Source organism: Festucalex cinctus, chromosome 1 (assembly GCF_051991245.1).
Source record: "Festucalex cinctus isolate MCC-2025b chromosome 1, RoL_Fcin_1.0, whole genome shotgun sequence".
NCBI lineage: Eukaryota > Metazoa > Chordata > Actinopteri > Syngnathiformes > Syngnathidae > Festucalex > Festucalex cinctus.
In genome coordinates, this window is record NC_135411.1 from 16624095 (window position 1) to 16646124 (window position 22030).

Here is a 22030-nt window from a genome sequence, read left to right on the forward strand (position 1 = left end):
AATAAAAAAATAAAAAAAATAAAAAATTCGATTCAGCCGCCTATTGAATCGATTCGAGAATCGCGCGATGTAGTATCGCGATATATTGCCGAATCGATTTTTTTTAACACCCCTAGTCAGAAGCTTAATTTGGTTTCCTTTCAAAACTTATTTTTTTGCATATAGATGGCCATTTGCAATCACATTCACATTCGGGATGTAACGCTAATGGCAATATCCTGATATTGCGATGTTAAAACTGCCACAACATTGTCGTCGTCATGCCACGATATTAAAAGCAGCACATCTGTTTAAAAAAAAAAAAAAAAAAAAAAAAAAAAAAAAAGTCAGGTTGATTTCCATTTGTGCGGTTCTAGCACCCTCTGGTGGTTAGTTTTCTGGTTTTGTTTTAGTGCAGTTGAATTTTCACAAGGCATGTTTTGTTCTTCAATGTTTAAAATCCACGCTAATGGTCAGATGAAGGGGAATGTAATATGCTTGTGAGCCGAGTCAATATGTGCAGGAACTCAATGTGTGAACATTAGTCATTAAGTGCCTCAATATTAAGTATTATTAGATATTGTAGGTTGTTGATATGTATTGTTATGTACAAAAGCATAATATTGTGCTTTTTTTAAAGTATAGAGCTATTTTTTTTTACATTATTGTCACCTCTTGTCACAATATTCGCCAACCTCCCCACAATATTGTGATAATTATTGTATTGTGCGCTTCATATCATGATATCGTAGCGTGATGTTTGGATATCCTTACATCCCTAATTCACACTGCCGATGAGTAAGAACTGAATCCATGCGGCCTGCACTGAAGTCAGGCGAGTGACCCCATTTTTTTCATCTCTGTAGATGTGCCTGCCAAGTTCCAGAAGAAGCTCATCAAGGACACATGCATCATTCAAGCCAGCGAGCACATTGTTTTGACCAGCGAGCTGACTGCAGAAAGCAGCAGCGGCAGCAGCGTGAGGTGGTTTAAAGACGGCCTGGAGCTCAAGGAGAGCACCAAGTACCAAATAAAAAAAGACGGCCTTTCTCACACGCTCATCGTCACGTCCACCGATTCCAAAGACAGTGGTGTGTACTCCTGTCAGACCGCTGATGACAAACTGGAATTTAAAGTCCAGGTCAAAGGTAAGACTGCTTTTCCTGAAAGTCAAGTTCAGATGTCTCATTTTTGCTATGATGTTTTGTTTCTAGATGCACCCATTAAGTTTGTTGCCCCATTGAAAGCTGTGACAGTCGACTTAGGTGGCACTTTAAATCTGACATGTGAGTTGAACCAAGCCTCAGGTGATGTCCTGTGGCGGCACAATGGTTCTGAGGTTAAACCTGGAGGCAGGTTCTGCATCAAGACAGATGGCGTAAAGCGAATCCTCATGGTTACCGGCATGACGAAGGAAGACGAAGGCGAATACGGCTGTGAATGTAAAAATGACAAGACCTCCGCTAAAGTCTCCACGATAGGTAAGAGGAATACCTTTACATCACTGACAATCCTCATATTCATCTTTTGATCCGAAACCCAAATGTCTTCTGTATACCGTAAAACAAAAACAAATGAATTTACTTTGCCATTCCAATACTGTTGTTGAGGGACTGTATTTCATTCCATCTCGTCATTATGCTAGTTTCATGCCAGTCATTTCTTTCAGCTCCCAGATCCGTCAGGCTGACTTCCAAGCTCAACAATGTGGCCGCAATGGAGGGCAAAGATGCCATATTCAAGTGCGCCGTCACCCCAGCGGACGCACATGTCAAATGGTTCCACAATAATGTTCCCATCGCTCATGGCGCCAAGTATAAGATTGAGCATGGTGGCAACAGCCACTCGGTCACCGTCACTTCTGTCAGCCAGAAGGATGCGGGGGAGATTAGCGTGGACGCCGAAGGGAAAAGCTGCAAGGCGACGCTTCAAGTGCAACGTAGGGAAAGAGCATTCGCAGGGGAATCTCCAAAGTTGAATGCAGTCCAGTAGCGTCCATGTTGTCCTAATTTTGCCGGAATTAACTGTACATTAAATCCTATAAAGTAGCATTTTCATAGAAATTAATCATACCACATGTCATGGTCTGTGCAGATCTAATTTTACTATATTTCAACCACACTTAATGCTCTGTACCGTCACTAATACATTTCAGCCATGACATCGCACAAAAAATGACAAAGAAAAAGGTGAACATACTTGAAGTAATCCTTTATGTTTACTAGGGCTGGGTTTAACAAATTGAATTATCAAAATTGAATCGATTTTCTCTTTTGAGCCTGATAAATTATGACAATATTTTGATCTCACCCTTGCTGTGATGTCAATGTTTGTGTAACACTTAAATGATTCTAACATTTGTTAGTGAGTTCATAGATAAACTAAATCATTTAACCAGTTACTGCCTCCTCAAATTTTAATTTGGAATTTAATGTTTGTGGAGTTTTTATCATGTCCTTGATGTTCCATAATTAATCATAATAATATCGGATTGAATTGAATTGAATTGAATCGAAATCGAATGGATTGAAGAAATTAGAATCGATACCCAGCCCGAATGCTTTCTCTCATATTTAGGCTATTTTACCACATTTGGTGCATCCCACTTTGAAGGTCCCACTGTATTTTAAAATGAAACGTTTTTAAGTCCCCCATAGTGTCTTCATTCAATATTTATTTTTTTGCCAATCAGGTGAGCCAGTGATGTTCAAGAAGAAGCTGGAGAACCTGACGGTGGAGGAGCAGAGCGAGGTAAAGCTGGAGGTGGAGTTGAGCAAGCCGTCTGACGAAGTGCACTGGATGAAGAACAGCGTCAAGCTGCAGACTTCGGCGAGCGTGGAGATCCGAGTGGACGGCGGCAAGCAGGTGCTGGTCTTCAAGAGCATAGCTTACGCCGACCGCGGCATCTACTCGTGTGAAACCCTCGACGACAGAACCCAGGCAAAGCTCATCGTTGAGAGTAAGTTTGAAAGCATGTCAATTGGATTATAACCCGCGGGGGTTCACTAACTGCAGACTCACATTTTCAATACTTAAAATTGGTCTTAGTGTTAATTTTTATCAGCTATTTTTAATTTAAGTCTCAGTTTTAGTTTAGTTTTAATCACGCTTGTTGTTTTCATCATGGTTAGTCAACCTCATCCTGGTTTTATCTAGCATTTTAGTCTTTATTTTAGTCTAAGAAAACATAATTTTATTTGTCTAGTTTTAGTAAATGTCAACGTTTTAGTCTATATTTAGTCAGGACAATCATTTGCCCCTGATATTTTATTTTTATTTTTTTGTCAGCAGATAATATTGAACATTTTTAATCTAAAACTCTATTTCACATAAATTTTTTTTATCATCTTCTTGATGAAAAACAACTCCACACACAATTACACTATATCAACAAGTGGCTACTATGGCTCCATGCTACGAGCAAGTAAGTTAGCCAGCATTAATTAGCAGTGGGATTAACATTACTGTTGGAACCTTATGGCTGTTGGATTAATGTTACGTTATAAATATATTAGAGCTGTCAAACGATTACATTTCTTAATCAGATTAATCACATCTTAGAATTTTGATTAATCACGATTAATTGCTTCATTAAAATGGCTTTTTATCAACATTTTTTGCCTGCCAAATTTAAAGAGCACCTTTTTTTTTATATTTAATGTTTTGAGGATGTCGTCAAAAAAAAAAATCCACTGCACACACTCATCCTCCTATTTTTCTAATCAATTAATTAGTTGCATAATTTAAAATGGGAAAAAAAATGACCCCAATAGCTTGACATGAACAAATGTTCTGAATGTCACAAGCAACATTTATTAAATGCTGTATTTTAATGCATGTAGTTATGTTTATTGCTCAAAAACAACCTGTGCTACTTTTAACGTAACCATCCGCTGTCAGCGGTCAAAATTAATAGTGAGATTAATATGCGTTAATACATGCTTAATGCGATAATTATTTTGTGATTAATCAATTAGTTAATGCTTTAGCTTTGTCAGAACTAATATATATATATATATATATTATATTAACCTTTCATGTGAATCCACCTGTCTGTCATATGTGTTTGGGCTTGTTCCACTCGATAGCTGCGGATTTGAAAGGGAGGGGGCGTGTCACGTGACAGTGTCACAGAAAGATGGATTAGCAGAGACAAGATTTTACCAAATATAATTTGTCCAGTTTTGATTAAGTGAAGTGCATTTTCATTTCGTCTTCATTAGTCTACAAAATGCATACTGATTTAGTCCCAGTTACTGTTTATTAGGTTTTAGTCTAGTCTAGTTTTTGTTTAGTGAAAAATATGTGTTGATGAAAATATTTTTGTTTAGTTTTCATTAATGAAATTAAAACAAAAATTTGGTCATTATGTATTTATTTATTTATTTATTTATTCAATAACGCCAATGTGTGGAGAGTTGCAAAAAGTATACATTTGTGAAATAATATTAAATTTATGAAATACAATGCATCACATTTACATGTGAAAGTTTGGGCCTCACAGCAGAGATATACATATTGATTTCCACCTACTGCGAATGTGTCAGAAACGCATCACCTGTTATAATGGGGGTTCACGCTACTAAGAAAACAAATGTCTTCCTCAGTGAAGAAAGTGGAGCTGATCAAAGGTCTCACAGAAACCAAGACACACGAGACAGAGACGGTAAGCCTTGAGGTGGAGCTCAGCCAGGCTGATGTCGAGGGCTTGTGGACCCGGGACGGCATCAGGTTGAAATCAGGGCCCAATGTCCGCATCGCGGCTTTGGGAAAGGCGCACAGCCTCACCTTGTCAAACCTGACGAGGGAGGACGCCGGAACCGTCGGCTTCCAAGCGGAAGGTGTCCGGACTTCCTGCAAACTCATTGTTACAGGTACGCACACAGTTGGCCAGTTTCTTCAAAGACTCAGATTATGTGGAAAAGGGGACATATTATGAAAGTAATGGCTTGTCAAGTGCAAATTTAGACCATACATATAGCAATCGTTTTTCTGTAGTTTTACTGTGGGAATGTTGAAACATCCCACATATGTTATTCGGATTTGTATTCTCTTTACTTATTTGCCGAGAAACAACTACCACATAATACTTCCGATTTACACCGTTCAAATTTCAACTTGCTTCAAAAATTCACTCCTTCCGGGGTATTTATCATCTGATTCCACATTACTTACAGTACTAGCACAATTTAACATTAAATTGCAATTTTTCCCCATTCATTTTCAATGGAACTGATTTTGGACTTTTTATGTCTCACTTTCCACGCCCATTTCCATACATACTGATCATCATTACCAGCTCTCTGACATTGCTCAGTGGAGCACTTAACCAAGTGCATTGTCCAGTAACCAAGAGGTCGCGGGCTCAAATCCCACATCTGACTGTGCATTGCAAATATAAACATGGCAATTATGCTTAGTAATATAACTGTAGACCCACTGACATTTGATGGTTTGATAACAACTGACTATCGTTTCAGGAAATGGATTATAATTTCCCTGAAATGATTAAATCCCACTTTAGACAGATTGCAGTTTAAGTTTTCTTTTTATTCATTTGTCTTTCAACTTCAATCAAAACTTTGTAATTGTCACATAATTTATCTTTCAATTTATTTCATAAGCATTCATCTTAGCATTCGGCTATTCGCATTCAGCTTTTAGCATTCGCACGCAATTTCTCTAGAAATTGCACTTAGTCTAGTTCAGTGTGTTATTTGAGCACAAATACAGCCTATGTGACCTTATTGGGACAAAACTATCATGATTCAATAGAACCTCCTGCTACGATCTCAAGGCCTATTGTGGACATCAGCGTTGCTGAGAAGGAGAAGGTCACTTTGGAGTGTGAAGTATCCAGATCAAATGCAGATGTAAAATGGTTAAAGGTGAGAAGTCACACCGGATGTGATTGACATATTTTAAGTTGTTCAATTAAATGTATATATATTCTATAGGATGATGTAGAACTGAAACCAGGGAAGAATTACGGCATTCACTCTTTGGGACGAAAACGCACCTTGATCATCAATAAATGTGGCCCCGAAGATGCAGGCACTTACATCTGTCGTACTGCCGATGACAACACCTGCGCCAAGATCATCGTAAATGGTGGGTTTTGCATAAGCTAAACAACACTGGTGACGCCATTTGGAAGTCAAAACATTACAAAAGTGGTTTCTGCTGCAGCCAGAGATGTTAAGATTGTGAAGAAGCTGGAGGATGTGGAGGTGATGGAGAAGGAGAGCGCCGCGTTTGTCTGTGAGGTCTCACACGATGAGGTGGAGTGCCAGTGGTACAAGGGAAGCTCCAAACTCAGAGTCAGCGACAACGTCAAGATGAGACAAGAAGGTAAAAATCCAAAAACACTATTTTAAATATTGGGGTTCTCACATTTTAAAAATTCGTTCAGATACTAAATATTGGTATGTGTGTCCTATGTTTGTTTAATTCCGGAATGATAACAGTAATGTTGTTGTTTTTTGTTTTTTTAATGTGTTTTCTAAACCCAGGCAGGACCTATGTACTGCTATTTAAAAGTGTGTCCCCGGCAGATATAGGTGAGATTAAATTTACAGCTGAGAAGGTCTCGTCAACTGCACAACTGAAGGTGAAAGGTAAATATACCTTGATCTAAATATAATTTATACATAGTATATTTATTGCATGGTTTTTTTGTATATGTCATGTCAGAAAATTGACTCAAGTCTACTTGAACTTGCATGGAGGTTAAAAGCAGACACTGACACCAACTAAAACAAGCCAAAGTACCGTACAAATGCTTCACAAGACCATCATGGAAGTTATTTTATTTCAGTAGTTCAATTTAGAAAAGGGAAGTTTTGTGTATTACCAAGTATATAGACGCATGATACACAAAGTGAAATAGCTAATGATTTTTTTTTTTTTAATAATTTGAAAAGTTATATTTCACAGCGCGTGAAAACCTGCAGTTCACCACCTAACATTTCAATATCACATAACAGTCAAACTTTGTAATATAGAAATTAGTTTTAGGATTTGGCCTTTGAATCTGTATGAGCTTCACTTTTTGAATTGAACTACTGAAATAATGACCTTTCCTAAAATATTCTACTTTAGTTCATACATGATCAAATGCAATTCATTTGCTGTAGAGCTGCCCGTCAAGTTTGTGAAGAAACTCCGGGATAAGATAGCCATTTACAAGCACCGTGGACACCTGGAGTGCCAAGTGTCCCGCGCCAGTGCCCAAGTCAAGTGGTTCAAAAATAAGACGGAGCTCAAACACGGAAAGAAATATGAGATCAAAAGTGTGGATGTGTACCGGAAGCTCACCGTCAATGACGTGGACGCCGCCGACGAAGACACGTACACGTGCGACGCCACTGATGACAAGACATCCTGTAAACTGCTTGTGGAAGGTAACGCAATAGAAGGGCAGAGAAGGAAATAAGTCACCAGAGGCCTCGCCACTAAGACATGTTTCACAGACATTTTTTTTCAAACTTAAATGGAAATGGTGGCAAAACTGTGTTATCATTGTAACTCACAGTATGTTTCCACATGTTTGATTGATTTAAATTCAACTTGAAAGTGCTGAAATTGAAGATAAAAAACTAATCTGAGTGCAGGACTCACATTGATGATTAATGTGTGATGTGCCATGCACGTACAAGAATAATCTCATATGGATTGTGAATGTTCTTGGAAATACTATTTGCTATTGTTTTTAAATATTATTACTAGGGATGCACGATAATATCGGTGGCCGATAATCGACCAATTTGACATCATAGAGATAAACCAGATAATAAAGAATTCTGACGATAGTAATAGACATGTCACGTTGTTTGGTCCATCTGTTTTGGTTGCGGCTCAAGTTGTGCCCAACTCCTCAAGCCCTTCCGTCTCTTATATCCTGTCGCATATTTGTGACATCATAATGCCCGCGACCTCATGTTCACAGAAGATGCATCGTGGCGACATGGCAGTAGCGGGTGTGGGCTTTCTTTACTGTGTCTCCCCAAAATGTTATCCTGACAGTTTTTGTTGCATTTTTAAAACATGATTGTTTTGTTTTGGTAAACTCAAAATGAGTTACCGGTTGTCTTTGAAACAGAGATATCAATAAAATTCAGCTGCATGGTGCTTTACACAATGTTTCAATGTATTTGTACGTTAGACTTATAGTAGGACTTGTATTCAGGTTAATTTTCAAGCAATTATCGGCTTATTTGTCAGTTATCAACATCGTCGCTTTCTAAATTATTGGTTTGTCATATTGGTTGAAAATTATCGCATTATCGTGCATCCCTAATTATTACTAGATAGATAAAGGTTGATACTGGGTGTTCCAAAATGGTTGACCCCATTCTAAATGCCCATATCTCGGAAACTACTTGATAGATCTTAATGAAACTAAATACACTTTATGTTGAAGGTCATAAGTTTTACTGGTTACATTTACAAAGAAAAGTACAAATATTTGTTGGTTCTATGACAGATTTTCATAAATGTTCAACACCAAATGGCAGGTTATATTTTGGAATTACAGCCCAAGTGCTTTTTAGGACGTTCAGAACTTCCTTTCCTGTGTTTTGTTTAAGATCGATGTTACACACAAAAACTTGAAACGTTTCTCCACAAGCTGTGAAGATTTGAGGTACGTAATTCCAATGACAATTGTCAAAATTATTGGCCTACGAAAATGGGGTCAAACATTTTGGAATACCCTGTACTGTAGGTTAGGTTATAAGATAATAGGTATTCTGAAGATTATTATGTTCATTAGGCAGGGTCGAAAGGGGTAGAATGTTTTTGTTTTGTTTTTTTCTGAAAACGTTTTGGAAACATTTCAAAGGAAGATTAGCAGATGAATTTTGGAAAAAGTTGCATACTTTCATTGTCAATGGGGTCGCAGATACCTACATAATGCTAGGCAAGCATTCACATTCACGCCTTTGGACAGTTCATGGTCTTCAATTTATCGAACATGCAAATTTTATCGAGGGAAGCCAGAAGAAACAGACGTAAGCGCAGGGAGAACGTGCAAACGCCACACAGGATGGCCACAACAGAGTTTAGAACAGTTTACCCTGACCCACAAATACATTGGAATTAATGATGAAATTAATTTTACTATAATCTCATGTCACAGTTTTGTATTTTAATGATCTCATCCATTTTTAAAATTTTAACCCTTGTAGAGCAGTCCATAACCATCGTGCGGGATATGAGCTCCGTCGAGGTGACGGAACCTTTCGCCGCTGTCTTCGAAGTTGAGATCAGCATGGAACTGGTGAAACCACCCGTATGGACTCTCGGCGGAGTCGCCGTGCAGGAGAGCGCCGATGTTGAGATGGAGAAAGAGGGCACGATGCATCGTCTCACTTTCAAAAAAACCAATGCGTCCATGACGGGACCCGTGCAGTTCACTGCTGGCAAGGGCAAGTCACTAGCCCAGCTTACAGTCAAAGGTAATGCAAGTGTGTGTACACTCCATAATAACTCATGAATGCCACATCTGTGTGTAAAGCATTTTAATGTTGTCTGCTTTGTGCTCAGAGCGGCCCCTTGAGATTGCAGAGCCCATCAAAGATGTAAAGGCGAAGGAAAAAAGTTCCGCCATCCTCAGTTGTAAATTCTCCGTCCCGCCAAAAGACAAAGTGCAGTGGTTAAAAGAAGAGGTACCGCTGGCCGCATCGGACAAATATAACATCAAGCAAGACGCTACGAGGGCTCAACTCACCATTCATATGCTGACTGAAGAGGACGGTGGCGAGTACCGCTGTCAGTCCGGGCCTGCTTTGACGAAAGGCAATCTACTAGTTGAAGGTGATTTGAGTTTCAGAGAGGAGTCAAAATGTCTAATTTGGGTCTTAAAATGGAAGTCAACCAATATGTTACACGTGACCTCATTAGTCTAAACATGACATTCTGATTACTATTACATTTTTGGAATATGAGTTATGAAGCAAAATCCAGCCATTTTTATCCGTCTCAGGGGCAGCCATTTTGCCACTTGCTGTCGACTGTAGATGACATCAATGTTGCTCAGGGCTCAAGCAACGACCAATCACAGCTCACCTATTTTCTGAAGCTGAGCTGTGATTGGTTGTTACTGAGGCCTGAGCAACTTTGATGTCAATTTCAGTCGAAAGCAAGTGACAAAATGGCTGCCACTGAGAGGGATAAAAACGGCTGGATTTTGCTGCTTAACTCGTATTCCACTAACACAATATTACCCAGAATGCCATATTTAGACTAGTGGGGCTGAATAGAACATATTGTTGTCACGAAAGATTTTTGGAGTTGCCTGCCCCTTGAAGCATCAAAAGTTTAGAAAACCCTACCATAGAAAATACTAAATGTTCAAGTGTATTTGATACTAAATGTTGTTTTCCACTCTCAGTGCGTGAAATTAAATTCACCAACCACCTGGCTGACACAGAAGTGGACGAAGACGGCGACGCAGCGTTCTCGTGCGAGGTCAACTATGCCGACGAGGAGGCCCGGTGGCTCCTCAATGACAAGCCGCTCTTCACCAATGAAGTCAACACCATAACCCATGAGGGGAAAGTTCATAAGCTCACACTTAAGAACCTGGCACCTCAGGATGGCGGGACTATCACCATTTACGTCCGCAAGGTGAAGGAGTCTGTCACACTTAAGGTCAAAGGTAAGAATCAGCGCGAATAAATATGGTGTATTTATGACACATATGATCATCGCTATTTGCTTGTTTAACTCTCCAGAAAAGCCTGCCCTCTTCCTCAAGTCTCTGGATGATGTTGTTGGTGAGGAGAAAGGTTCCATCACTCTGGCTTGTGAGGCGTCCAAGCCTAGGGTCTCTCCCACGTGGAGGAAAGAAGGAAACCCATTGAAAGCTGGACCAAAATATGAGTTGCTTCACAAGGGCAAATCTTTGGGGCTGATCATCAAGGATGTGACCAAAGATGACGCGGGGGAGTATACTTGCGATCTTGGAACTGAGGTCTCCAAAGCAAAGGTCACTGTAAGAGGTCGGTCTTGTTATGAGGGTGGCCCACCAACACAATAACCTTTGCTGGATTAACACTGCTTGATTCAAGTCAATTTTCAAACGTGGGAAACTGGAATCTGCTTGTATTTCCCACAATAGAGATCGGCATCGGGATCACAAAATGGCTGAAGTCGGCTGAGGTGAACGAGGGGGAGACGTGCGGCTTAGAGTGTATCTTGTCTCGCGAGAGCACAGACGAGTGCACCTGGACTCTGAATGGCCAAACCATTACCAACGGAGGCCGCTTTAAAGTTAACAGCAAAGGACGGAAATACATGCTGACTATCAAGGACGTCACCCCTGCTGATGCCGGAGATGTGGTCTTCAGTATTAAAGATCTGATCTCCAACGCAACACTGACTGTTGAAGGTGAATTGCTTTTCTTTAGTGTACATTCACAAATCAATACTACTTTGTAGGTAACAGTGACTAAATATTTGTTGCAGGAAAAGCTTCGTCACTCTCAAGGGACCTGGAGAATGTCAGTGTGGTTCGAGGTGAAGAAGCCACTTTTACCTGCGAGGTGACACAATCAAACTCCATTGTCAGATGGACAAAGGAGGGCAAAACCATAAGGCCGAGCCATAAGTATGATGTCATCAAGGAAGAGAGGGTCATGAAGCTGGTCATCTCCAACGTCTCCATGAAAGACTCCGGAGAGTACAGTTGTGAGGTTATTGGAGGAGCAACCACGAAGGCCAGGCTAGAGGTTAAAGGTGAGGATTCAATTGTTCAGGTTTGGTCTTTGTTTTTTTTTTGTGTTGGTTTTCTAAGATGGGGGTGGTTTCATATTACCTTGATTGCATATACTGTAAACAATTTTAATATTTGACCTACTGAACAGATTGATTTTGTTTAATCTGTCACATTTGGAACTAAGAATAAATCCATTTCTCACCTAAACACAGCAGGTCGCAAAAGGTCTCTACCTAGAATTTTCAAAAATAAGGCTGCAATTATAGATATTAATTTTTAAATCCACTTCAGTGCTCTTAATAAGGCCACAGACACAATAAGAATTATTTTTAGTTAAAAAAAAAAACTACAACAAAACAAATAGTGTGCACTGTGCAGTTACTATAAAATATTTTGGACTTTTTTGTATATGTATTCAATAACCTTAACTTAATACATTCCATTATGGTCCGTGGAGAGGAAAAAAAAACAAAAAAACAAACATATATAAATACATTACAATAACAAAAAATTACACATTGGCAATAAAAAAATACATTTGTAAAATATAAAGCAAAATGTAAACAAATCTAAATACATGTAAGAATATTTTACCAATTCCATCTCATCATATTTACTGAAGGTGAGGTCTTGAATTTGAGCTCAGTGGCCTTAAGAATGGCAAACATCTCAAGTGTGGCTTCCTTAAATCTGCAGATACAATGTAGCATCGCTTAAGTTACCTTAGCACGTTTAAAAAATAAAATATTTTCTTCATTTTTCTTGAGCTGCTGCATCACACACTTGGAAAACCGCTGATTATTTGGAACTGTAGAAATTCTTTTCACTATCAATGTTTGACAGAGCCAATCCATAAGTTCACCAAAGAACTAAAGGACAGCAAAGCAGACGAGAAGACCTCTGTGACCTTGCAGTGCGAGACGGCTCTAAGCCCGTCCGCGGTTACGTGGCTTAAAGGGCACACGGAGCTGAAGGCCGGCGGTCGATACGACATGAGCCAGAAGGAAGGCGTCTTATCGCTCACCGTCAAAGACCTCCAGGAAGACGACACTGACATCTACACTTGTGACGTGGGCACTGCCAAGAGCTTGGCCAAGCTGACTGTTAAAGGTAAGATAGTCTGCTTGGAGAAGACATTTTGAAACTGAAATTCATGATCATGGTCATCTACCATTTTTACTCACGGCGGTAGATGTTTTTATACAACAGCACAAGCTACCAGGTGTCTGATGTGAGGCATTTATTTGAGGTAGAATGGAGCCTTCATTTTTGTACATCTTTTCAAGACATTATTAAGTAATATGGAATATAAGTTTGCAAGTCATGTTTGTTGTCATATGCATTTGAGATAAAAATGGCATAGGGATTTAATGGAATTTAATTTTCACAATTTATCCTTCTCAACCTTTAAAATATATCAATTGCGCACACACAAAAAAATAGACTGTTGTATGATATCGCTGCAGTTGGGCTGAAACCTCCCAAGTCACAATTTGAAAAATGTAATCTTTTTATTTATTTATTTTTTCTTTACGATTGGTAAGGCCACAAGTGTTAATATTTTTACAAACTGTTGACCAATCCATAGTGTTGATAATGCCTTGCTCACTGTACAAGGTTTCGACCAGACATCAGCAATTTATTTATTTTTTTTAAAGTAAAACAGCATATATATTAGGGAGGGGCCTTTTTTCAAGTACTCGAGTACTCGTGACGCCGACGAGTACAAGCGACCGATGCCGGAGGGGAGGTGAAGACGTTGAGTGAGTCCTCCTTGCCTGTAGCTGGCGCTACCCTGCAGCAGTTTGACACCATGGCAAATCATGAGGATCACTTCCTGTTTTGACAACAATGAACCCACAAGCATGTCTGCGTTTTTCACCAAAACTTCACCGGTTTGGAAATACTTCACAATTGTGAATCGTAAACTAAATGACCATTTTTGTGTTTTATTTTTAACGTTAACACTATTGAAGAGTGACTGTGCTGTTTTTTATTTGGTCAAAATTAAAGGAAATATTTTTGTTTAAAAATATCTTTTAGTGATTTTTTTTTATTTATCAAATGTATTACTGGTATCGGCACTTGGTATCAGTATCGGTGAGTACTGAGGATCTGAGTATCAGTATCGGTCTGACAAAAAGTGGTATTGAACATCCCTAATATATATAGTACATATGCTTTAGGTGTAGCCTATGTAAACTTATGAGTGCACATGGTGAGAAAAAGGCTTCATGCATGCCCATAAAATTGAAAATACTGTTGCAATTGTTTTGTTTTTTTCCAGAGGTTGAAGTTAACATGAGTGGAGATGTGCATTTGAAATTTGGTGGTGATTTATAGCATTTTTGTGCCATTAAGCAACTTTTGTACATTTCCAGTTGTGCTCATAAGTTTAGATACCCCCAAGGGTATCTAAACTTTCAAGCACAACTGTATCGAGTATGTGAGATGTGAGAAAGTGTGTTCAAAGTTTTGATAGGGACTTTACAATTTACAATTTATTGAAAATAAATATGAAAATGGGGTGTCCGAAACCCCTTTTTTTTTTCAGACTGATTCCAGTACGAGTACTCAACTCTTGAGCAGTCACAGATACCGATACCCAGTATTGATACCACTAGTACTTTTAAAATAAAAAATAAAATTTCCCTGCCCAAAAAAATCAATTAGATCATTTTAAAGAAAGACCTATATTTCCTTCCTTTAAATTGCATGGAATTAATGTCAAATTTCTATTCTTCTCATTTCTAATTTCTAGTTCCTAATCATAAAAGGGCCACAAGAGAGCGACCGATATTGGGATTGGCCTCCATAAGACTGGGTATCAGGTCCGATCATGTAATATCCAGACTGTTAGACGAGACCTCGATTTGGGGTGTGCCGTTTTTTTTTATTAGATTTATTCTCATGGTAACACACCTTCTGACAATTACAGTAATTGGGAGATGGTGTCTATTCAAGCAGTGGCGACTACAGTATTTGAACAATTTACTGCAGTAAGTAATGATTTGTTGTGTTTTAGCCCTGCCTGCCACTTTCAAAGAAAAGCTCAAAAATCAAGAAGTGAAGGAAGGTGAAACTGTGACGCTTCGTTGTGAGCTATCGAAGCCCGGAGCCAACGTTCAGTGGAGGAAGGACTCTGAAATTCTCACCGCTGGAGAGATGTATGAAATTAAGCAGAAGGTGGCATCTTGTGAGCTTCGCATAAGGAATGCCAAGACGGACCACAGTGGGGAGTACGCTTGTCTATGTGGAGACCAGAAGACATCGGCAACTGTAAAAGTCAACGGTACTGATTCATGTTTGTAATGTATCACAAACACACTGCAGCTGTTTTTTTTTAATATTGTCAGGGGGAATATTCTGTTGTAAATGCTTACATATTGGATTTTCTTGTTTTCTTGGAGTCCTTCCACATTCCAAACACATGTACAGTATGTTAGTTTCATTGAAGTCTTTAAGTTAGTTGTCCGTACGTGTCAATGTAAGTGTGAATAATTGTTGGTCTATAAGTGCCCTGCAATTAGCAATCTAAAGAAATACATTTTTGAAGCATATCCTACTAGTAATTGGGCCACTTGAGAGCAAAAAATCAGAATTGTGTCACTTGCAGTATAAATGTTGAACTTGACAGGTAATCTTTGCTGTGCAGCATTACCGCCATCCTTCACGGTGAAGCTGCAGAGTCAGGAGGCCGACGAAGGATCCAGGGTCACGCTACGCTGTGAGACCTCCAAACCTTTAGTCCCTGTGGAGTGGAAAAAAGGAGCACAGGTGCTAACGTACGGAGAAAAGCACCAGATGAAGCAGCAGGCATGCCTGAATGAACTCCTCATCAACCAAGCGGAGCCCAAAGACAGTGGAGAGTACAGCTGCGTGTGTGGGGAGCAGACAACCACGGCCAGTGTCAAGATCAAGGGTATGATGGCACATACATTAATACAGGCTATTCAAACTCGGTGGCTAACCAAAACAGCAGCACCTGTTGAAGCACATACGCGTCCTTTAAGATGAATTCAAATGCAGATTATTATATCATGTTGTAAATGCAGTTAGTTAAAATTTTGATATGTAGAGACTTGTTCTTTAAAGAGGAAGTCAACCTTAAGCATTTCTTGACAATAATATGTTATATGTGACCTCACTAGTCCAAACATGACATTCTAATTAATATTGCATTTGCGGAATATGTGTTATGCAGCAAACTACACCCATTTTTATCCATCTCAGGGGGTGGCCATTTTGCCACTTGCTGTCGACTGTAGATGACATCACAGTTCCTCAGGGCTCAGGCAACGACCAATCATAGCTCACCTGTTTTCTGAAGCGGAGCTGTGATTGGCTGTTACCAGAGCCCTGAGCAACAGTGATGTCATTTTCACTTGACAGCAAGTGGCTAAATGGCCGCCTTCTGATATTGATAAAAAAAACTGTTGTACTTTCCTGCTTAACTCATATTCCACTAACACAATATTAACTAAAATACCATATTTAGACTAGTAGGGCTACATTGAACATCTTGTCAAGATTTTTTTTTTTTTTTTTTAACTTTAATGCCATTGTAATTGTTGTGGGTATCCATTTTTAAATTTTTGCGACTTATTTGTCATTTCTCTACTTTGCTTCCCTAGATGTCATTTTCATTTTTTTTTTAAGTGTTTCCCTTCTAATAGATGCCAGTACCTATCCAAATTGAGTAAATGAACACCAATGGCCACCACTTGGAGAAATAGGCTAATCTGTCGTTGTTGGTTTATAGTTTTAGCAACTGATAACTAGATTTTTAATTTTTTATTTTTTTTACTCCTATGTCTGTTTCCATCAATGCAACTGTTCCTAATATCCTCCGATTTAAATCCCCAGCCTTACCGGTGACCTTCACAAAGAAGCTGCAGAGTCAGGAGGCCGAAGAGGGATCGAGGGTTACACTACGGTGTGAGACATCAAAACCTGAAGTTCCAGTGGAGTGGAAGAAAGGACGACAGGTGCTGAAGTCTGGAGAAAAGTACCAGATGAAGCAGCGGGCGTGCGTCAATGAACTCCACATCAGTGAAGCAGTGCCAGAAGACAGTGGGGAGTACAGCTGTGTGTGTGGGGAGAACAACACTGCAGCTAGCCTCACTATTAAAGGTAGGAGGAAAATTTAAACACGTAAAAAAAGATTTCTATAGTTTTTAATTTAGTGGAATTTCGAAAGTGAGATGTCCCCAAAGTTGTAGTGTTATTGGTTCACTAAACCCAATTTTTCTTAAAAAAAAAAAAAAATGCCTCAAAAGATAACCAGTAATCATGCGTGCTCAAGATTTAAATGTTTTGCATTTTCTTCCATTTTTTTGTGATGCCACCAAAACATAGTAAAAGAGTAATAGTGTATCTGATGGTTGTATTGTAAGAGTGAGTGGTTTTATAATCTTCAGTAATGTCATGATATTGTTAGTTGCTGACAAATTAAAATATGTTTAGCTCAACCAGTGACCTTCACAAAGAAGCTGCAGAATCAAGAGGCTGAAGAGGGATCCAGGGTTACACTACACTGTGAAACATCAAAACCTGGAGTCCCAGTAGAGTGGAAGAAAGGACAACAGGTGCTGAAGTCTGGAGAAAAGTACCAGATGAAGCAGCGGACTTGTGTCAATGAACTCCACATCAGTGAAGCGGCTCCAGAAGACAGTGGGGAATACAGCTGTGTGTGTGGGGAGAACAAGACTGCAGCTATCCTTACTATTAAAGGTAGGAGGAAGATTTCGTCACAAATTGTTTCTCATAGAGTGGACTCTTTAAATGGGAAGTCAACCGCATCCAAAGAAAATTTGACAATGTTTTATGCAGCCCCACCAGTCTAAATATGGCATTCCGGTTAATATTGTATGAGTTTAATATGAGTTAAGCAGCAAAATCCAGTCGTTTTTATCCATCTCAGAGGGCGGCCATTTTGCCACTTGCTGTCAAACTGAAGGTGAAATCAGTGTCAGCCAGCGTGTGAATGTGTGAGCACACGAATAATGTATCCATTGTGAAGCGTCTTTGAGTGCCCAAAAAAGCATTATATACATCTAATCCATTATTATTATTATTATTATTATTATTATTATTATTATTATTATTATTATTATTATTATTATTATTATTATTATTACCATCATCATCATCATCATCATCAATGTTGCTTAGGTCACAGCTCATCTGTCTTCTGAAGCTGCGCTGTGATTGGTTGTTACCTGAGCCCTGACCTACTATGATGTCATCTTCAGTCGACAGCAAGTGGCAAAATGGCCACCCCCTGAGATGGATAAAAATGGCTGGATTTTGCTTCATAACTCATATTCCACAAATGTAGTATTAATCAGAGTGTCATGTTTAGACTAGTGAGGTCACATAAAACATATTATTTCACTTCCACATTAAATTATAATGCACAAAAATGATGCAATTTGGAGGAAAGTAGTCCTCAACTTCTGAGCACAATCAGTCACAGTTTTTGTTTGTAGGCCCTAAGTCAAGACATAACATTTTGTTTTAAAATTAAATTGCATAAAATAGTAAAATGAAGAAGTAAAAAAATATATAAGTAAATTATATAAAATGTAATTACCGGTAGGCTATATGCAGTATATAAGGTACGATATAGACATACAGTATACTGTCTATGCATAAACTTTTTTTCATATGTACAGTACAATATGCCTCAAAAAATACCGAAACCTGGAGTTTGAGCTATTATCCTATATGCTAAAGTTTGAATTTACATCATAAGAATGTCTTTCTTCCATTTTATTTTGATGCTGCCACTAGAGTACCAGCAATGGTATTCCAAGGGTCAATAGCTATACTTTTTTTTTTTTTTTTTTTTACCCTTTTTTAAAAATAACTTTTAAAAAAATATATTTCTGTACTTTTGTTGTTGTTGTTTTATTCAGTAGTTAACAACTGTAAAGTCCAACATTGAAGAACAGATTTAGTTTCAGATAACTTTAAAGATGACTTTGGAGGTCCCACCTCACCATGTTTTTCTTCTTTCTAAAATATGCTTGCTGACCAATTAAAAATGCTTAGCCCTACCAGTGACCTTTACAAAGAAGCTCCAGACTCAAGAGGCCGAAGAGGGATCCAGTGTTACTCTACGCTGCGAGACGTCTAAACCTTTAGTTCCTGTGGAGTGGAAGAAAGGAAGACTGGCGCTAAAGTCTGGCGACAAGTACAAAATGAAGCAGCGGGCATGCGTCAATGAACTCCACATTAGTGAAGTGGTGCCAGAAGACGGTGGGGAGTACAGCTGCGTGTGTGGGGAGAACAACACTGCAGCTAGCCTCACCATTAAAGGTAGGGGGAATAGCAAGTATTTTTTTTTAATAGTTGCTCATATATTTTCTGTATGGAGGACCAAAACTGTCAAAATTAATTAATTAATTAAATTAATTAATTAATTAATACATTAATTAATTAATTAAATAAAAGTGATGATAATAAAAACGGAAATTACAAATATAATTCCAAAATTAAGTACAAAAATTTATTTAAATGGAAATAAAAACAACAATATGTAGCTCCCATGAGCGCAGATATGAGAGCAGGGTGTTTTTATTTGATTGATTTATTTCAATGTATTTTTTTTTTAATATAATTTTTGAAGTATTTTTTATATCAGTTTTTTATTTTCACATTTATTTATTTATTTAGTTATTCATTCATTTATTTATTTATTATTATAGCAGTTTTGGTCTACCATAATTCTGAAGATTAACCTCAGCATTATGTCTCCATGTACGTCATTTAATGTAATCGGTTGCTAACCAATTCATAATATATTTAGCCCAACCAGTGACCTTCACAAAGAAGCTGAAGAATCAGGAAGCCCAAGAAGGCTCCAGTGTTACTCTTCGCTGTGAGACGTCTAAACCTTTAGTCCCAGTTGAGTGGAAGAAGGGAAGACAAGTCCTCAAGTCTGGAGAAAAATACCAGATGAAGCAGCAGGCGACTGCGAATGAACTCTTTATTTATAAAACAGAAGAGGAAGACAGTGGAGAGTACAGCTGTGTGTGTGGAGAGAACAACACTGCAGCTATCATCACCATTATAGGTAGGACGAAGTTTGAGTTATTTATTTTTTTTTATGTTTCTCACAACTTGCACTCTCCGATGTTAAATGCCCAAATGTGGCACAATTTAAAGGTCACACCCCAAAATATGCCTCTAAAACTAGCAAAAATAAAAGCATCATCATGCATAGTAAAGGTTAGAGCGGATTCAATTTGTACATACTTTGTCTGCAGGGTCACCTCATTAGATTTTTTAATTTTTTATTTTTGTGCATACTAATTTCATGTCATGTTTTTTGTTACTGACCAATTGAAAATCTTCAGCCCTACCAGTCACCTTCACAAAGAAGCTGCAGAGTCAGGAGGCGGAAGAGGGATCCAGTATTACTCTTCGCTGTGAAACCTCCAAACCAGGAGTCTCAGTGGAGTGGAAGAAGGGAAGACAGGTCCTCAAGTCTGGAGAAACATACCAGATGAAGCAAGAGGCGACTGTGAATGAACTCTTTATTCATAAAGCAACAGAAGGAGACAGTGGAGAGTACAGCTGTGTGTGCGGGGACAATAAAACAACAGCAAGTCTCAAAATTAAAGGTAGGAAAATGTGTCATTTAATTAAAATAACTCACGTTGGCAGATTGTTGTTTGTTTTTACAACCATCTAACTCTGTTCTTCTAAAAAGGTACGTTATATAATATGATTTATTATTTCTCTTTTTGTTTGCCTGACGGTGCCTTTTATGGCTTTAAGTTGAATCGGGATCAAAGTTATGGCTCTGTCAGTGTCCCGCCCCGCCCCCAATGTTCTCGATATTTATAATGGCATGCAGTAGTAGGTGACAACATCGTTTCTCCTCAGCCGTGAAGCCATCGGCTCCCCTCCCAGCTGCTAAAGTGGAATCAAAGAGGCTGGAAACTAAAGAAACTGTGAAAGGTATTTGTATGGAGAGAAGATGCCACTCTTGGTTGCCACTTGTGCTGGTCGCATGCGGATCGTTTGAACTGGAGGCAACTGGTTTGCTGCTATTATACTTGTGTCGTTATTGCATTTCAGTCACTGAAGCAAAGTTGGTAATTGGTAAGGTGAAGCAGCAGAAGCAGGAAATACATGAAACAGTAGAAGGTAATGTCAGTTCATGTCCATGTGATTTTTTTTTTTTTTTTTCAAATTAGTTAGTCCTGTGCCTCTCTGTGGTCTGTGGAAGTGTCCCAGTGTTTTGTTTTTGGCTTCGCTTTTGCTTTTTGGGAGAATGTGTCTTTTTATCACGGGAGTTGCCTTTTACATATTTTAAAGAGCCCTTGGTCTGTGGGAAACCGTATGAGCATTTATACGATATCCATCTTAAGGTCCATGAATTTCTACACTCCTTGTCCCCATCATTTGAATCAGCGCACTTGTAGAATGACCAGGGCATGTTGATAGGATGACATTGTCTTACTAGAAACATTTATTCACTGATGCCCTCCACACCTGTATATTTCAGCATACTAGCAGGACAACCTTTTGTGTTGTTCCACTAGTTCATCATATTTGTTTTATTAGTGTGCCTAGTTGTTCCGCTAGTGCGCTGATCCTATGGTGAGGACTATATTTGGTCTACTTGGTTACATACTGCATGGAGGTTGAATGACTGGCAAGTCCTTGTCATCTTGTATGTTGTCAAAAGTTGTTGGCTCTGTGACAAAACGCTAATCAGCTTTTCTAACTGGGGTTCCTACAATAAAATGTTTAATTTCATAGTTGTGACACTGCAACAGACAAGTGAGATCTCTCAACAGCAACTTGTGAAACAAGAGGCTCGGGAGCTCAAAATTGAAGGTAAATGTTGAGAAATGCTGTTGCTAAAGTTCCAATGTGATTATGATGTAAAAGGTTATTTGACTTGCGACGAGTCAGCTCACCGTGGATGGCCGATGGTTGTAATCTGTATATTTTAGCCCAACCAGTGGCCTTCACAAAGAAGCTGCAGAGTCTCGAGGCCGACGAAGGATCTACGGTTACTCTTTGCTGCGAGACTTCTAAACCTTTAGTCTCAGTGGAGTGGAAAAAGGGAGCGCAGGTCCTGACGTATGGAGATAAGTACCGGATGAAGCAGCAAGTGTGTGCGAATGAACTGCTTATCACCAAAGTGGTGCCGGAAGACAGCGGAGACTACAGCTGTGTGTGCGGGGAGCAGACAACCACAGCCTGTGTCAAGATCAAGGGTAGGGAGTTGCAAAGATTGACTTTTTTTGTCGACTTAATTCGATTGCCTTTGTTGTCATGCTGCAGTTGATCTGAAACAGCTTTTTCTGT

At 38.9% G+C, this 22030-nt stretch overlaps 1 protein-coding gene across 1 annotated transcript in view; it reads left to right on the plus strand.

The window, feature by feature from the left end:
- Window positions 1–22030, plus strand: part of obscnb (obscurin, cytoskeletal calmodulin and titin-interacting RhoGEF b) — a 75260-nt gene that overhangs the window by 20311 nt on the left and 32919 nt on the right. Inside the window, exons 16-41 of the mRNA XM_077507796.1 lie at window positions 846–1127; window positions 1194–1460; window positions 1649–1918; window positions 2672–2938; window positions 4587–4853; window positions 5755–5867; window positions 5937–6090; window positions 6169–6330; window positions 6492–6596; window positions 7116–7382; window positions 9168–9437; window positions 9526–9795; window positions 10373–10639; window positions 10716–10982; window positions 11102–11371; window positions 11449–11718; window positions 12542–12808; window positions 15354–15620; window positions 16565–16831; window positions 17165–17431; window positions 18755–19021; window positions 19512–19778; window positions 20062–20328; window positions 20594–20668; window positions 20789–20857; window positions 21673–21939. Coding sequence (XP_077363922.1) covers window positions 846–1127; window positions 1194–1460; window positions 1649–1918; window positions 2672–2938; window positions 4587–4853; window positions 5755–5867; window positions 5937–6090; window positions 6169–6330; window positions 6492–6596; window positions 7116–7382; window positions 9168–9437; window positions 9526–9795; window positions 10373–10639; window positions 10716–10982; window positions 11102–11371; window positions 11449–11718; window positions 12542–12808; window positions 15354–15620; window positions 16565–16831; window positions 17165–17431; window positions 18755–19021; window positions 19512–19778; window positions 20062–20328; window positions 20594–20668; window positions 20789–20857; window positions 21673–21939 — 6048 coding nt within the window. The remainder of the gene's footprint in view (window positions 1–845; window positions 1128–1193; window positions 1461–1648; window positions 1919–2671; window positions 2939–4586; window positions 4854–5754; window positions 5868–5936; window positions 6091–6168; window positions 6331–6491; window positions 6597–7115; window positions 7383–9167; window positions 9438–9525; window positions 9796–10372; window positions 10640–10715; window positions 10983–11101; window positions 11372–11448; window positions 11719–12541; window positions 12809–15353; window positions 15621–16564; window positions 16832–17164; window positions 17432–18754; window positions 19022–19511; window positions 19779–20061; window positions 20329–20593; window positions 20669–20788; window positions 20858–21672; window positions 21940–22030) is intronic.